Consider the following 17,564-nt stretch of genomic DNA (forward strand, 5'->3'; position numbering starts at 1 on the left):
AGAAATCACGAGTGGGAGTTGTTTATAGGCCTCCTAACAGTGGTTGTAGTGTCAGGCAGAGTATAAATCGAGAAATTAGAGATGCATGTAACAAGGGTAATACCGTAATAATGGTGGACTTTAACTTTCAAAAAGACTGGGCAATCCAAATTTACAGAAATAGTGCAGAGGAAGATTAATGGAATGCATTCAAGACAGTTCTTTTAAATCAGTACGTTAAGGAACCCATGAGGGAATTGGTTATTTTAGATTGAGCACGTGCAATGAGACAAGGTTAATTAATAACCTTGCAGTGATCATAATATGATAGAATTTTACATATAGTTTGAGAGTGGTTTAGTTCTGTACGAAACTCGGGTTCTAAACCTGAATAAAGGAAACTACATAGGTACAAGAGACGAGTTGGCCAAGTGAGGTTAGGAAACAAGATTAAAAAGTTTCACAGTAGAAAAGCAATGCCAAACATTTAAAGAAATAATTCAGAATTTGCTAACAAGAGAAATTAAAGATAGTATTAGATTAAAGGAAGAAACTTAGAATGTATCCAAAAAGAGTAGCAAGGATGAAATTGGGAGGATTTTAGAATTCAGCAAAGGAGGAGCAAGAAATTGATAAAGAAAGGGAAAATAGAATATGAGAGTAAACGAGCGAGAGACATAAAAGCAGACTGTAAAAACTTCTACAGATATGTAAAAAGGAAATGTTAGCAAGAGTAAAAAAGGGTCCCTTATAGGCTGAGACAGGAGAAATGATAATGCTGCACAAGGAATGGCAGAGAAATTAAACAAATACTTTTTGTCTGTCGTCACAAGAAGACACAAAAACCTCCTGGATATTGTGGAGAACCAAGGATCTAGGAAGAATGAAGAACTGAAAGAAATTAGTATTATTAAAAAAATACTGGAGAAATTAATGGGACTGAAAGTTAATAAATCCCCTGGACCTGATGGCCTACATCCTAGGGTTTTGAAAGAGGTGGCTATAGAGATACTGGATGCATTGGTTGTCATCTTCCAAAATTTCATAGATTCTAGAACGGTTCCTGCAGATTGGAAGGTAGAAAATGTAACCTCACTCTTTAAGAAAGGAGCGAGAGAGAAAACGGGGAAATATAGAGCAGTTGGCCTAATATCAGTAGCAGGGAAAATGCTAATATCTGTTATTAAGGACGTGGTAACAGGGCATTTAGAAAATAATAATAGGATTGGACAGAGTCAACACAGATATATAAAAGGGAAATCGTGTTTGAAAAATTTGTTAGAGTTTTTTGAAGTTGCAACTAGCAGAGTAAATAAAAGGGAACCAGTGGATGTGGTGTATTTGGATTTTCAGAAGGCATTTGATAAGGTGCCACACAAGAGGTTATTAAACTAATCTCAGAATAAGGGGTCAGCCATTTAGGACTGAGATGAGCAGAAATTTCTTCACTCAGAGGGTGGTGATTCGTGGAATTCTCTACTGCAGAGGGCTGTGGAGGCTTGTCATTGAGTATATTCAAGGCTGACATTGTAGATTTTTGGATATTAAAGGAATCAAGAGATATGCAGAAACGGTTGAAGTAGAAGGTGAGCCATTATCTTATTGAATGGTTGAGCAGGCTCGAAGGGCCAAATGGCCTATTCCTGCTCCTACTCCTTATGGTCTTATGTTCCACTTCAAGGGACCTTGCTTCCAATAAGATAAGACTCAAGAATATTAATTATTCATTTCCACCCAAGACGGATTCCATTCTCACAAAACACTTCAGCAAGTTGATGGTGGATTTGAATATCAGGCAACCCAAAGACTCCAACCTCCACCTGGTGAAGTACGGAATCTTGATGCATTCCCACTTGCCCAGCTTCACACCCCAGATTTCAAGCAGCAAAGCCCCAGCGTGCCAGCAACTACCAGTAGAATGAGGAAACTTGTCTAAAGTATCTGACAGGTTGGTTTGAGCGCTATGTCTGTCTGAACTCCCATCTGATCAGTGAAGTGAGAAACAATATTTGAAGGACATCAGGAAATATTCTCTTTATATTTTTAATTTGATCCACAAAATACAAAACAACAATACACACCAAAGGACAGAACATTTACAAACTATAGAATCTCCCAGTTACAGTTAAATGTACACTCAGGAACGCCAGGTCCCCCTGATATATGAACAAGTATAATACAATTGATCACATCTTCTAATCTGAATGAGGTCTTCTTGTGTTCACAACAAGCTCAGCCTTTCAGAAGTTTAATTCATGGTTAGTGTCAGTCTCTTGAATCATCATTGTGCTCCTGTAGTGAACCGAATCAACAGAATTGTCATTTTCAGATGGACTGAGTTCAATCTGAGTTCAATGTTTTATGATGTTGATAATCATGATGAAGAAGGCAATTCTCTGACACAAAGTCCCAGTTTATACTCACGTTTGATGACTCCTCGAGCGATAATTCTTCAGACTTGCTGTCGAGCGATAATTCACGAGACTTACTCTCAAGCGATAATTCTTCAGACTTATGCTCGAGCGATAATTCTTTCGCCTCGCTCTCGAGCGACCATTCATTTGACTTGCTTTTCACCTGCATCAAAATATTAATGTTTACGTCTTTAGCAAAGCGAGAGAATGAAACACGTTGTAAATAATCACAACTTTTAGAATCATCAACAAATTAAAGTTTAAATGATATTCAATTATAAATGAGGAGGTGGCAATTCTTTAAATTTCAGAGTTGAGATTCAATGGCTCAGTGTGGGAGTGGAGAAATCCTCACCAAACATCTCATGTTCTGCAATGCAGCAATAATCAATACAGCCCTGGTACTGTGGGGCTGTGGGGACAATGATTAAACTAATGAATGGTGAGATCATCCAACAATTGCTCTCGAGTGTGTTGACTCTGCCACATAAACCAGTAACTATTGTCTATTAGATGGCCAGAATAAAAATGATACAAAATCAGAAAGTGCTGACAATACTCAGCAGTCAGGCAGCATGTTTGGAGAGAGAAACAGAGTTAACGTTTTCAGGTTGATGACCTTTTGTCAGAATTGGAAAAAGTTAGAGACGTAACAGATTTTAAGCAAGTACCAGAGGCAGTGAAAAGGAAGAGCGGAGGAAAGAACAAAAGGGAAGGTCAGTGATAGGGTGGAAGGCAGGTGAGATTAAAAGAGAAAAGGGATGATGGTGCAAGGCAAAAGGAGATGGTAATGGGACAAGTTGAGAAACAAAAGATAAGTTGAGATGAGGTGTAAAAGGAATGGCAGAATCATCAACAGCCGCCATGTGAAAATATGGGCAGATGTTATGGTCTGAAATTGTTGAACTCGATGTTGAGTCCAGAAGGCTGTAAAGTGCCCAATCAAAAGATGAGGTTCTGTTCCTTGAGCTTACATTGAGCTGCGTTGGAACATTGTAAGAGGTCGAAGATGTTTTTGGTCACCTTACTTAAGGAAGGATATACTAGCTTTGGAAGGGGTACAGAGACGATTCACTAGGCTGATTCCAGAAATGAGGGGGTTACCTTATGATGATAGATTGAGTAGACTGGGTCTTTACTCGTTGGAGTTCAGAAGGATGAGGGGTGATCTTATAGAAACATTTAAAATCATGAAAGGGATAGACAAGATAGAGGCAGAGAGGTTGTTTCCACTGGTAGGAGAGTCTAGAACTAGAGGGCACAGCCTCAAAATACTGAGGAGCCAATTTAAAACCGAGTTGAGAAAGAATTTCTTCTTCCAGAGGGTTGTGAATCTGTGGAATTCTCTGCCCAAGGAAGCAGTTGAGGCTAGCTCATTGAATGTTTTCAAGTCAAAGATAGATAGATTTTTAACCAATAAGGGAATTCAGGGTTACGGGGAGAGGGCGGGTAAGTGGAGCTGAGTCCATGACCAGATCAGCCATGATCTTATTGAATGGCGGAGCAGGCTCGAGGGGCTAGATGGCCGACTCCTGTTCCTAATTCTTATGTTCTTATGTTCTAATGAAGATGGGGAGTGGAGTGGAGAATTAAAGTGACAGGCGACCAGGAGTTTTGAGTCACGCTTACGGACTGAATGGAGGTGTTCCGCAACGCGGTCACCCGATCTGTGTTTGGTCTCCAGAATGTAGAGGGGACTGCATTGTGAGCAGTGAATACATATACCAAATTGCAAGAAGTACAAGTAAATCGCTGTTTCACCTGGAAGGAGTGTTTGGAATCCTGGACAATGGGAAGGGAGGAGGTAAGAGAGCAGGTTTTGCATCTCCTGCGCTTGCATGGGAAGGTGACGTGGGAAGGAGAGACAGTGTTGGGAGTGATCGCGGAAGGATCTGTTTCCTTTGGAATGCCAAAAGGTGAGGGGATTGTTTGGTGATGGGATAACGTTAGACGCGGAGGAAATAACGGAGCATGATATGTTGAATGTGGAAGCTGGTGGGCTGAAAGGTGAGGACAAGGGGAACCCTATCGTGGTTCTGGGAGGGAGGGAAAGGGATGAGAGCAGAAGTGTGGGAAATAGAACGTATACAGTCAAGGGCCATGTCAACCACGGTAGAGGGGAATCTTCGGTTGTGAAAAGAGGAAGAACTAGTATGGAGGATGGAAGAGCAGATGTGACAGAGAAGAAGAAAAAAAAATGATGCTGCGCTCATGGAGCCATCAGTTGTGTCTCTCCTGATACCATGGTTGTTGTCAGGGGAGAACTTTCTATCTGATTCTAGAACATCCTTAAATTCAGTGAATAACAAACTCATCTTCTTGGGGTCAATTCAACAATCCTCTGGCACTGGTTGGAGAACACCCAATAGCAACTGAGCATCAGAATCCCCTCCCCCACTCTCTCTGGGTGGACAATTAATTAAATACAATCCTCAGACTCTATCTGACACAGCTGAATCCAGGTTTCAACAGTTTATTGTAGTTGATAATCATCTGAGTAAAAGTTCCAATTTATACTTACATTTGAAGACACCTCGAGTGACGTTTCTTGAGACTTGCTTTTCACCTGAATTAAAATATTAATATTTGTATATTTAGCACAGGGGATCAATGACACACTTTGAAACAAAAGGTTTAAGTATTACATTACAAATGAGGAATTGTCAGCTTTGGATATTTCAGAGTTGTGATTCAGTGACTGAGTGTTTGAGTTGGAGAAATCCTCACCAAACATCTCATGTTTTGTAGTCAGCAATAATCAATACTGTTCCTGTACAGTGGGGCTGTGGGGTCAATGGTTAAACCAATGATAGGTGACACACGCTATCAATTGGCATTTATGGTATTGAACCTGCAGTTCCCCTCCTGGAAGGTCCAGTAATTCATCTCTATTATTGGTGAGAATGTAAGAGGCCCTGCTCTCAGTATGCCACCACTTGTTACTGTCCTGTCTCACAGATGTTCAGCTCACTTTATCTACAGTGGAGAACAAACTCATCCTGTGTATTTGGGGGAAAAACCCCACAGGAATTGTGCACCAGAATCCTCACTCCCAGTGCTTCAAACTAAAATAAATTGCTATCTCACACTCCATTCTTTTTAGTTGAATCCAGGATTTTACAATTTATTATTGATAATTGAGATCGCCAAGAAAATCATCTGACAAATACTCAGTTCATACTCACATTTGACGACTCCTCGAGTGATGTGGCTTTTGAATTGGTTTTGACCTGTAATAAAATTTTAATATTTATATGTTTAGCACAGCAGACCAATGAGACATTTTGCAAATACCCTCAAATGTTAAAAAGCCCATTACCCTGATTTGTATAATTGTGAGGTTACCTCAATACTGTCTTCACTTGACTCTGATGAATCACTGCTGCTGTCAACTGTCTTCAAACCGCGACACTCCACATCGATGTCAACAACCTTATCAGCAAAATATTCAACACGACTTTTGCAAAACCCTTTTTCCTGTCAAAATAAAACACAAATCTTCTTAATTATTAAATGACATCGTGCTCAGCACAGACATAGGTAGCTTTTATGATATAACTCAGTACACACGGCCCTTTCTATGATATAACTCAGCACACACGGCCCTTTCTATGATATAACTCAGTACACACGGCCCTTTCTATGATATAACTCAGTACACACAGCCCTTTCTATGATATAACTCAGCACACACGGCCCTTTCTATGATATAACTCAGTACGCACGGACCTTTCTATGATGTAACTCAGTACACATGGACCTTTCTATGATATAACTCAGCACACACGGCCCTTTCTATGATATAACTCAGTACACACGGCCCTTTCTATGATGTAACTCAGTACACACGGCCCTTTCGATGATATATCTCAGTACACATGGGAGGTTCAGTGCGACAATATATTTCAGGACTCACAGCGGTCTTTCTGGGGCGGAAGTGACAGCTGGGATCATCAAATTCCAGTCCAGAATTCTTGGAGCAGACAGTTTCTTTCACTGAGAATGTTAAATCCACGTTGTATGACAATTTGCCTGTGCGATAAATCTAATGAAAGGAAACAGGTGATTAGTGTGTTACCGTATCCAGTGTTCTACTCTGGTCAGATAACGCTCAGAACAACACAGCTCTTTATTTTCTACAGATTGTAAGGTTACAATTTTTCCAGAAAGCACAGAACGAGGCCACAAACTAAAAAGTTGATTGAATTGATTTGATACAAGTTTTTGTAATTAACTGGACAAAGTGAGCAACAGGGCGCCAGCCTGGGGGCAGGTGGTGACTCTCCACCAATTAAGGACAATCTTTGTGGTCAAGGACCAGACTGATTTGATGCATAACAACAATGGGGTTGTTACATTTTCATAAACTAACTGAAGAGGCCCTGAACTGATTTGCTCGAGGGGAGAAAAAACAAATCTCGCTGGAGACACCAAGTTTGTAAGAAGACCAGAGTAACAATGGGATCCCACCAGGTGTACATTTTTGGAGAATGAAGTATGAAGGATGAGGAGTCATCTTTTGCCTGGTAGGCTCCGTGTGCAAACTGGGAACATTCAGGTCCATCATTGCAGTCAATCAAACAAGATCATTGCAAACAGCGTATTGATTCAAACACATTATCGAAGACCACAGCAGCGGGGGATTATTCATAACATGGATATAAATATGCGAGCTAGAAGCCACTCAGAAGCGAAGAAGAGAAGCGAAGAGTGGTACCGTACCAAAACGAGTTACGGAACGGACACAGAAGGGACAGAACTGAGGAGAACGGATAGGAGAGGAAACATCCGGTCAAGGAACCAGCGACCAAGAACCTACGATCCACGATTACAGTGATAAACTGGACGGATGATTCTATGTCTTCTGTCAATTCTCTCAGGAATCTAGTTCTGTAGTTTTAGTTAGTTTTTGCTTAATAAAACTGACACTGGGTTCAGCCTAAATTTTGTGCCACGTGTTGTCCTTTTTCCTATAATTCCCCAGGTCAAACAAATCAAGGTAGGTAAACAAACACACTGCAAGATGCCTCCACTTGGACAGTCTGAATCATCATCAGGGACTTTAGACAGTGAAACACACTAAGACCAGGGCACACTTACATCCTTCACTCTTCTCCTGGTTATACCACAGAGATTGGTGGTCTCGGTGATTTCGTTCAGCTTTATAACTGACTTTCTCAGAGCATCCTTAGGGCTTGGTATTCCTGTAGAGAGAAAAGGAAAGTTGTACAAAACACTCCAGCATTCTTCAGTGAATTCTTTTGGAACATTGGTAAACTATCGCTGACTGAAGCTCATTGCCAATAAGTCGTTGCTTTATGAGGAGTCGCTCTCTCCAGTACGTACCTGAGCAGTGGAGGATCTGCACTGCAGCAATGGTGAGGAGAAAGGAGTTCATTCTGCCTCTTGTGTGATCAGCTGGCTGGTTTCTAAGAGTAAAGGAGCTGCTTCTCTATCTTGCTCTGCCTTTCCCTTGCAGCGTTCAGTCTTTATATACAGCACCTCCACCACATTCAAACACTGACTCATATTTGCTCAGTGTGGTGATCCTGGGCACGGAAATCTGCTGACAAGTCGGCTCGAATATGGGCAGAGCTTCCTCCAAATAGTATCATCTTGTTTCGATTTGATGGTGAAAGTGTGATCTGATATTATTCCTCAGAACATGAAATAATAAACTGACAGAGGAGTTGAAATGATCATCTGTAATTTGTACAAAGTCATCCTCAGCCCACTGGAGTTAACTTATAGAATCATAGAATGGTTACAGCCAGAAAAAGGCCATTCAGCCCATCGGGCCTGTGGCAACTCACAGGTAATCATATTCCAGTACCCTTTCCCCAGAGCCCTGCAATTTTTTTTCCTTCAGATACTTATCCAACTCCCATTTGAAAGATAAGATTGAGTCTGCCTCCACCACCCTTTCAGGCAGTGCATTCCAGAACCCAACCTCTCGCTGCGTAAAAAAGTTTTTTCTTGCATTGCCTTTGGTTTTTTAGCCAATCACCTTAACTCTGTGTCCTCTGGTTCTCGACCCTTCTGCCAATGGGAACAGTTTCTCTCTATCTACTCTGTCCAAACCCCTCATGATTTGGCTCCATGATTTGCAGTAGCTGACCTGAGACACTGCCGTGGCCTTCCTTCATGTCTGAGTGGTAACAGCAACTGATGATCAGCCATTCCACTGTGGAGGCAGCACTGATGAACAAACTCACATTCATGTAAAACACACACCCAGGTTGGGGTCAGCAGATCACAATCCAGACCTGGAGCCCTGGCTGCTTCCACTGCCACCACAGCCCAGAAATGAAGTCACCAACTGTCACTCTTCGAATGTTTTTTGTCGCTGAGATCAGCTAACTGAGTGCAGAACGAAAATTGAACGCGACCACTTCTGGTCTGTATGGCTCAGTACCTCATCAGGCAGTGTCTTTTCCCACTAGGCCATCGTTGGAGCTTAAATTAAATCCTCAGCGATGTTTGCACACTTATATGGGTTGTTGTCCAATTGATATTACGCAGCAAAGATCATGTCTGTTGTGCCCCGAGATTCATGATCTTTGCAGCGCGACAGCTGCAGGAAAAATGCAGGCAGCAGCGCCAGCCCTTATACACGGCCTTTTTCGATCTTACAAAGGCCTTTGACACTGTCAACCGTGAGGGTCTATGGAGCATCCTTCTCCATTTCGAATGCCCCCAAAAGTTTGTCAACATTCATTGCCTGCTTCATGATGACATGCAGGCCCCCCCGTGATCCTTACCAACGGATCCATTACAGACCCAATTCATGTCCGGACCATGGTCAAACAGGGCTGCATCATCGCTCCAATCCTCTTCTCAATCTTCCTCGCTGCCATGCTTCACCTCACAGTCAACAAGCTCCCTGCTGGAGTGGAACTAAACTGCAGAACCAGTGGGAAGCTGTTTAACCTACGCCGCCTCCAGGCCAGGTCCAAGATCACCCAAACCTCTGTCGTTGAGCTGCAGTATGCGGACGACGCCTGCGTCTGCGCACATTCTGAGGCTCAACCCCAGGATATAGACAATGTATTCACTGAGACATACGAAAGCAAGAGCCTTACGCAACATCCGTAAGACAAAGGTCCTCCACCAGTCTGTCCCCATCGCATAGCACTGTCCTCCAATCATCAAGATTCATGACGCGGCCCTCATCAATGTGGACCATTTCCCATATCTCGGGAGCCTCTTATCAACAAAAGCAGACATTGATGCGGAGATTCAACATCGTCTCCAATGCACCAGTGCAGCCTTCAGCCATCTGAGTAAAAGAGTGTTTGAAGACCAGGCCCTCAAATCTACCACCAAGCTCATGGCCTACAGGGCTGTAGTAATATCCACCCTCCTGTATGGATCAGAGGCATAGACGATGAAAAGAAGGCACCTCAAGTCACTGGAGATATAGCACCAACGATGTCTCTGCAAGATCCTGCAAATCTCCTGGGAGGACAGATGTACCAATATCAGTGTCCTTGTCCAGGCTAACATCCCCAGTATTGAAGCACTGACCACACTCGATCAGCTTCGCTGGACAGGCCACATAGTCCGCATGCCAGATACGAGACTCCCTACTTCAAATGCTTTATGCGGAGCTCCTTCATGGCAAACGAGCCAAAGGTGGACAGCGGAAATGTTACAAGGACACCCTCAAAGCCTCCCTGGTGAAGTGCGACATCACCACTGACACCTGGGAGACCCTGGCCGAAGACTGCCTGAGGTGGAGAAAGTGCATCCGGGAGGGCGTTGAGCTCTTCGAATCTCAGCAAACCAGCTCCACCTACCCCTTCCCTCGACGAATGTCTGTCCCATCTGTAACAGAGTCTGTGGCTCTTGTATTGGACTGTTCAGCCACCAAAGAACTCACTTTGGGAGTGCAAGCAAGTCTTCCTCGATTCCAAAGGACTGCCTATGCTGCTGATGATGATGATTACGCAGCAATTGTAGATACACCCAATGAGGATTTCACACCATTGTGTTCACTGCAGGTCTGATCCACTGTGTCTTGTGAGGATACCACCTTTGGGATGCTCGAAGACCCGGATGTTTGTCCCACACTTGCCGTCCATGAGCTTATCGTGGATAATTGCATCAGCATCATGGCCCTGATGGATACTAGGCTGAGGGCTGATGACACCTTGGGGGCTAGACTTTCCACTTAGATTGCTAGGTCCCAAAAAATGGGCAATGTTCCAGCCTTTGAGATGTTTCAGCCTTCAGGATCGCTGGAAGATCGCCCATTTTTCGGATCGCTACTTTCGGTCTTTTTTGGGGGGCGATAGCCCAGAAATGTGAAATGGGCCTCAGTGATGTGGAAGGCAAGGCTTCCCGAGCAATGGCTTTCTGCGCATGTGGGTTTTTGCAAACAAGTTTTCCCATGATTCGCGAGGTCAGGGGTTATCCACGCATGTGCAGAAGGGAAGGGGAGAGAGAGAGAAAAAGAGACAGAGAGAAAGGCAGTTGGGAGGAGTTAGAGAGAGTGAAACATAGAAACATAGAAACATAGAAAATAGGTGCAGGATTAGGCCATTCGGCCCTTCGAGCCTGCACCGCCATTCAATGAGTTCATGGCTGAACATGCAACTTCAGTACCCCATTCCTGCTTTCTCGCCATACCCCTTGATCCCCCTAGTAGTAAGGACTACATCTAACACCTTTTTAAATATATTGAGTGAATTGGCCTCAACAACTTTCTGTGGTCGAGAATTCCACAGGTTCACCACTCTCTGGGTGAAGAAGTTTCTCCTCATCTCGGTCCTAAATGGCTTACCCCTTATCCTTAGACTGTGACCCCTGGTTCTGGACTTCCCCAACATTGGGAACATTCTTCCTGCATCTAACTTGTTTAAACCTGTCAGAAGTTTAAACGTTTCTATGAAATCCCCTCTCATTCTCCTGAACTCCAGTGAATACAAGCCCAGTTGATCCAGTCTTTCTTGATATATCAGTCCCGCCATCCCGGGAATCAGTCTGGTGAACCTTCGCTGCACTCCCACAATAGCTAGAATGTCCTTCCTCAAGTTAGGAGACCAAAACTGTACACAATACTCCAGGTGTGGCCTCACCAAGGTCCTGTACAACTGTAGTAACACCTCCCTGCCCCTGTACTCAAATCCCCTCACTATAAAGGCCAACATGCCATTTGCTTTTTCAACCGCCTGCTGTACCTGCATGCCAACCTTCAATGAGAGAGAGAGAGTGAGAGAGAAAACTGAGCAGAAGTATCATTAAAATATTAAAATATTTCTGACCACGAATCCACTGAGAGTGGGCAGGAGGTGGAGGGGAGGAGGAGGGCAAAGCCATTTTTGGATGAGGCCAATGAGGCCCTCGTCAGTGTGGTCCATAGCCGGTGGGGCCAACTAACCCGAGGTGGGCGGAATAAACCTCCACACCGCGCATACCGGAAGATTTGGGGGGAGATTACTGATCTGGTCTCGTCGGCGTCCCATGAGGCGAGGGGATCGGACCAGTGCCAAAAGCGCTGGAACAGCCTGGTTGCTTCGGCAAGAGTAAGTATTAAATATATTTTACATTGTAATGATCCACATAATATGTAATTCTCCCTGATTGAAATTAAGCTGGTTATTCTTGCAGATTATCCCTGCTAAGATCTGGGCAGGGTTCGGAACATGAGCCCTTTTTAATCTTTTAAGTCTAAATTTGGCACCGTCTCCTTTTGATTATATTGGTGGTGAGCTTTACTCAGACTGTGTCAGTCTCTCCGGCTGCTGTCACTTACACAGTGAGCCAGCCTGGACTGGGACACTTTCGGACAATAGCTCCTGTCATTCCCGAGTGGTCCTGAATAACTCCCCATGCCCCTCCAGGGGCCCTCATGGAGATTGTAGTTGAGATGTTTTGTGTCCAGCATTAGATCCTAAACACGATCTTACGAAATATTTTATCCAATCGTAGATGTTATAACTATGCATCAATTGTGGATTCAAACTGTATGAGCATATAACGTTGAAACCCGTTGTCTTTCCATGATAGTATCTTAGTTCATGCCATGCTCTTGTCACGTTTGCAGAGGAAGATATCTAACAACCGAAGTGAACAGAGGCACACCGGAGGAGGCCCTACTCAGCTGCAGCAGCTCACGGACCTTGAGGAACATGCGACGGCACTAGTGGCAACCCACAATCGCTCGGCCACCACCCGTGGTGATGCAGAACCCTCCCATGCGTCACGTGAATAATGTGTAAAGCAGTATTCAAGTAATTTAATCTCATTTAATTATAATATACAAATGATGTCATGTTAAGCATGCAGCTTCTGTTCTACTCTCAGGTTAACAACATAACAACATAAGAAATAGGAGCAGGAGCAGGCCATCTGGCCCCTCGAGCCTGCTCCACCGTTTGATAAGATCATTGCTGACCTGATGTCGGGCTCAGCTCCACTTCCCCATCCGCTCCCCGTGAACCTTCACTCCCTTATCATTCTGTCTATCTCCAACTGATCCAGCCTCGACAGCTATCTGGGGCAATGATTCCACATAGATGTACTAGCATATGTACTACCGTATGATGCAATAATATGTAATGTCTCTTGGTCACATCTATTGTAGTGGCGCTGCTCCTCCTACCTATGCCAGCGCAGTGCAAGAATCATGCGTACCCTTCTTTTCTAATGAGCTCAATTGTGTTTTGGCAGGTCCCACAATGCCTATGGCGCAAAGAGAGGCCACACCTGCACCTGCACCTGCCCCTGCATCTTTACCTGCACCTCGCAACTTGTCATCACCATGGGTGGGGAGGAGGAGGAGGGCACCACATCACCAGAGGAGGAGCATGCCCCCTCCAATCTTGTACCTGCAGTCACTTATGCATCGTCATCTTCGACAAAAGAAATAGCGGGACCAAGTGGCTTGCAGCCGGCGACACCAAGGCATATAATAGTGCCCACACCGACCCCACGGAGGTTGAGTCAGCGAGGTCAGCACACGCCTCCACTGGCAGATCACATTGAGGGCTTGACCAGATTGTGCATGGAGAGTGTAGCGATAAGTCGCGACCTTCTCCAGGCATTTGGTGTTTACACGTGGAACATGTTCCGGATGTCCGCTCGCATCTCAGAGTATATGCAACAGATGATCCGGGAGATGCATGAGCAGACCACCGCCGTCCATGCCTTGTGGCATGTGATAGTGTCGGGAGACGGCATTGCACTCCAAAGTGCTGTCGCACCAACCACCAGCAGAGATGTGAGTCAGGAGGAAGAACTTCCTTCTGGTTTGGAAGTCGTTTCCGCAGGAACGTATTCCCCTCCACCCCCTGCTGAGCTGATGATGCCACTGTCACCCTCCCCATAGCAGGAAGTCTTGACATCGCCCAATGCACTTCCGCCTCGTCCCGCTACCCAGGGACCCAAACGGGGGGCTAAGACACGGTGGGATAGAGGACCTGGAGAGAAACGTGGCTGCAGGTAGGGAAGGGGGTGTTTTATTGTTCTTAGTGTTGTTGTTGTTGTTGGTGTTTTAAAAATTTATTGTTGGGTGATTGTTGCCGGCAGATGTGGGGGGGCTGCGGGGTGGTGTTACAGTTCCAAAAAAATAGTTACATTGTTAAATTAATAACATTTTTTATTGAATTTTACAATTGTTGTGCATTGTCTTCTAACAACATGAGGTAAGGTAAAACATGAATACAATTGTTGGAAAACAATGGCCAGGTCAGACAAGGATGAAACGTTACGCAACTGCAAGTGTTGTCTTTCCATCAGTGTAACTGTAACTGTCAGCAATGTAAGTTCATGCAAAGCGTTCATTTATGAGCTGCTGACGCAAGAGTTTTGCAGCTGTGTAACACCCACGGGGTTTTTCCAGTCTTGTGCGGGGTCGTGGGGGTGTAGGATGTTGTTTTTCACTCTACTCTGATTCTTAGACCTCGGAACTTATAACGGCACAAAATTTAGACTTAACCCAGTGTCAGTTTTATTACACAACAAAAAACGATCAAAACTACAGGACTAGACTTCTGAGAGAAATTTGACTTTAGACATACAATCACCAGAGATTCCGTGTACTGTTGGTTCGTCTTCTGGCCGTTCACTGCAGCTTCTGTTCCTTTCCTTCTGTGCCTGTTTGCTGTTTCTTCCTGTGTTGCCTGTCCTTCTTCTGCTGAGCTGCTTCTAGCTCGCTTATTTATATCCAGGTATGAATACGTTTCCTGCATCCGAGATCCGATTATCGATGTGCTGATTTGTTTAACTGGCTGTGGTGATGAGTTTGAATGGCTACTAATTTGCGCACGGAGTCGACAGTGCAAAAGATAACTCCTTATGTTAAATGCTCTGTTATCTAAAAATTTGCATTCCGTAGGGTTCTTTGTACTCTTGCTTCTTGCAGACTTGGTATCTCCAGTGGACTTATTTTTTCCCACCCTGGTCAATCAAGTTCGGGGCCTCACGTAACAATTCCATTGTTTTATGCATGAAGTCAATTTTGATTTCTGACCATAAAATGTCCTTAATTGTTCAGCTTAATTCCAAAAGCTTGGATTCATCAATTTTTAGTTCATGGTCTCCTTCTGTGCTTTTCTGAAGATTAGTAACCTTACAGGGTCATGGGTCCATCGCCAGGCTTCCCTGAAGTCATCATCATTCTCCTCCTCTTCTTTCTCCTCGTTTGCCACTTCTGCCTCCACTCTTTCCTGAGGTGGACCGGCAACCCCATCTGGCAATTGTTGTCCTCTCCTTATAGCTAGGTTACGCAACATGCAGCACACTACAATAAACTCAGTGACCTGGTCAAGGTGGTATTGTAGGCTACCTCCAGAGTGGTCCAGGCATCTGAAGCGCTGCTTCAGCACTCCAATTGTCTTTTCGACGATATTGCGTGTAGCTACATGGCTTTCATTGTCGCGATTCTCGGCTTCCGTCTGGGGAATACGCAGGTGGGACATGAGCCAGCTGGCAAGGCCATATCCTTTATCCACCAGCATCCAACCATGACCCTTTGGCTGACTGTGAAACAGTGTGCTCTCTCGCAGGATGTGCGTATCATGAATTCTGCTTGGAAAATTAACATTTACTGCCATGATTATTTGGTTGTGGCCGATAACGAGCTGCACATTCAGGGAGTGAAATCCATTTTGGTTATGAAACACCTTTGCGTCTTGTAAAGGTGCTCTCGGAGTGATGTGCATACAGTCTATTGCTCTCTGCACCTTGGGGAAGTTTGATATTCACGAGAAACCCAAAGCCCTCCCGGTCTGTGCCTCCCTGGTTAAAGGGAAGCTTATCAAGTCCATCCTGGTGAGCGTAAAGTGCTTGAGTCACCTGTCGAATGGAGCAATATGTGGCATGCTGAGAGAGACCACAGATGTCACCAGCTGAGGCCTGAAAGGAGCCCGATGTGTAGAAGGATAGTGCCGCAGTAACCTTTACCTCAAATGGGAAGCGCGGTCCTGATGGTGCTGGTAGGCTGCAGATCTCGGTTGATGAGCTGGCATAGCTGACGCGTGTACGGTCTCCTCCTCTGCATTAGTCTTCCAACTCTTTGTTTGGGTCCTTCACTAAACCCAACTTCAGTCTCCAGCATGTGTGCATTTACAAATAATGGTAGAGAAGTTACAGACCCCATTACTATTGTTAGAAATGTCCTTTGTCCTCAATAAATATAAATATAAATGTGAGCAGATCAGTCAGTAAATTAGGCCCTTAAATAACTCACAAATTACAATTATCTTGATAAGCCCCTTCTTCAAGCAGCCTCTCACTTCCTCCGAAGTTCAAAATGGTGTCCATAGTGCTGAGTCCTGTGAAGAGTGCCAGGTCGGAGCAGCTTTTCTCTAGCGATTTCCAGCGATCTTCTCGGCGAGCGATCAGCCCGGCGATGTGTGGGCGATGTGGTGAAAGTTGCGCTGGCCGATTCACTGCTTTCCTCCCTCAGCCTCTGCAACGAGCGGCTTCTAATCCGCGGTGATTTCAACCTCCATCTCAATTTATCTTGCTCTCTCTCCTCTGAGTTCACTGCACTGCTTTCCTCCCTTATTCTCTCCATCCATGTGAACTGCCCAAACCATATTCACGGCCACCCCCTTGATTATGCCATCTCTCGTGGCCTCGCTATTCCTACTGTGTCAATTGCAGATAAATCCATCTCTGACCATTTCCTTGTATTGCTCACCATGCACATCCCCATTCCCTCACCCAACCTACTTCCTTCTGCATCTGTCCCTGGGTCAAACTCTCTCCAACCTCTCTTACAACTGCACTTATGAACACAAACTGTCCAGCCTTTTGCCCTCCATTCACCATGATATTTCTGTAGCCACCGATCTGCTCAACCACACCCTCACCACCACCTTTGATTCCCCTGTCCCTGTTAACACAATTACTCTTTCTCACCCTGGCCCTTCCCTCTGTACAGCCCTCATCTTCGCTCCCTCAAGTCCAAGGGGCACAGGCTTGAACGGATATGGCGAACAACTGGCTTAGCCATTCACCACCAGATCTGTCTGGACCATATAAAGCATTATCGGGTCCTACTCTTGTTTGCCAAAACTGCTGACTATTCCAGGATAATTCTGGAATGCAAAGATATCCCCCGGCTACTATTCTCTACTGCTAACCGTCTTCGTAAACCCCTCTTCCTGTCTCCGTCACAGTTACCTCCGACAACAAGTGTGAGGAGCTCATGGACTGCTTTGTCTCAAAGATTGAGATGATCCGATCAGTTGCCTCTGTGAGTTCCCTTCCTTCCCCTGAATCACCGGGCCAAACTTCATCTGAGGTCCCCACCGCCCAAGCCCTGAACTCGCATCTCTCTCCAGTTCTTCTCTGATCTCCCCTCTTGACCTCTCCATGTTCATCTTGTCCATGAGAACCACTTCCTGCTCCCTTGACCCTATTCCCACTAAACTGCTGACCACCCAACTTCCTTTTCTGGCTCCCATGTTAGCTGACATTGTTAACGGTTCTCTCTCCTCAGGTACTGTCCCCGTCTCCTTCAAATCTGCCGTCATCACCCCTCTCCTCAAAAATACAACCCTTGACCCCAATGTGCTTGCAAACTAGCACTCCATTTCCAACCTCCCTTTCCTGTCCAAAGTCCTTGGATGTATTGTCGCCTCCCAAATCCATGCCCATCTTTCCTGGAACTCCATGCTTGAATCTTTTCAATCTGGTTTCCGCCCCTGCCACAGTACC

The 17,564-nt window shown here is 44.9% G+C and overlaps 1 protein-coding gene across 1 annotated transcript; it reads right to left on the reverse strand.

Moving 5' to 3' along the window:
- Positions 1–2,244: 2,244 nt before the first annotated feature.
- LOC139254772 (secreted phosphoprotein 24-like) lies at positions 2,245–7,806 on the reverse strand. Its single transcript, XM_070873796.1, has 8 exons — positions 7,740–7,806; positions 7,494–7,597; positions 6,310–6,438; positions 5,739–5,870; positions 5,579–5,623; positions 4,915–4,959; positions 2,404–2,556; positions 2,245–2,271 (listed from the first exon to the last, which is right to left on the reverse strand). The coding sequence occupies exons 1-8, from the start codon at positions 7,789–7,791 to the stop codon at positions 2,245–2,247; spliced, it is 687 nt and encodes a 228-aa protein (XP_070729897.1). The 5' UTR covers positions 7,792–7,806.
- Between the last annotated feature and the right edge of the window lie 9,758 nt (positions 7,807–17,564).

The sequence above is a fragment of the Pristiophorus japonicus genome, chromosome 3, assembly GCF_044704955.1.
Source record: "Pristiophorus japonicus isolate sPriJap1 chromosome 3, sPriJap1.hap1, whole genome shotgun sequence".
Classification (NCBI taxonomy): domain Eukaryota; kingdom Metazoa; phylum Chordata; class Chondrichthyes; family Pristiophoridae; genus Pristiophorus; species Pristiophorus japonicus.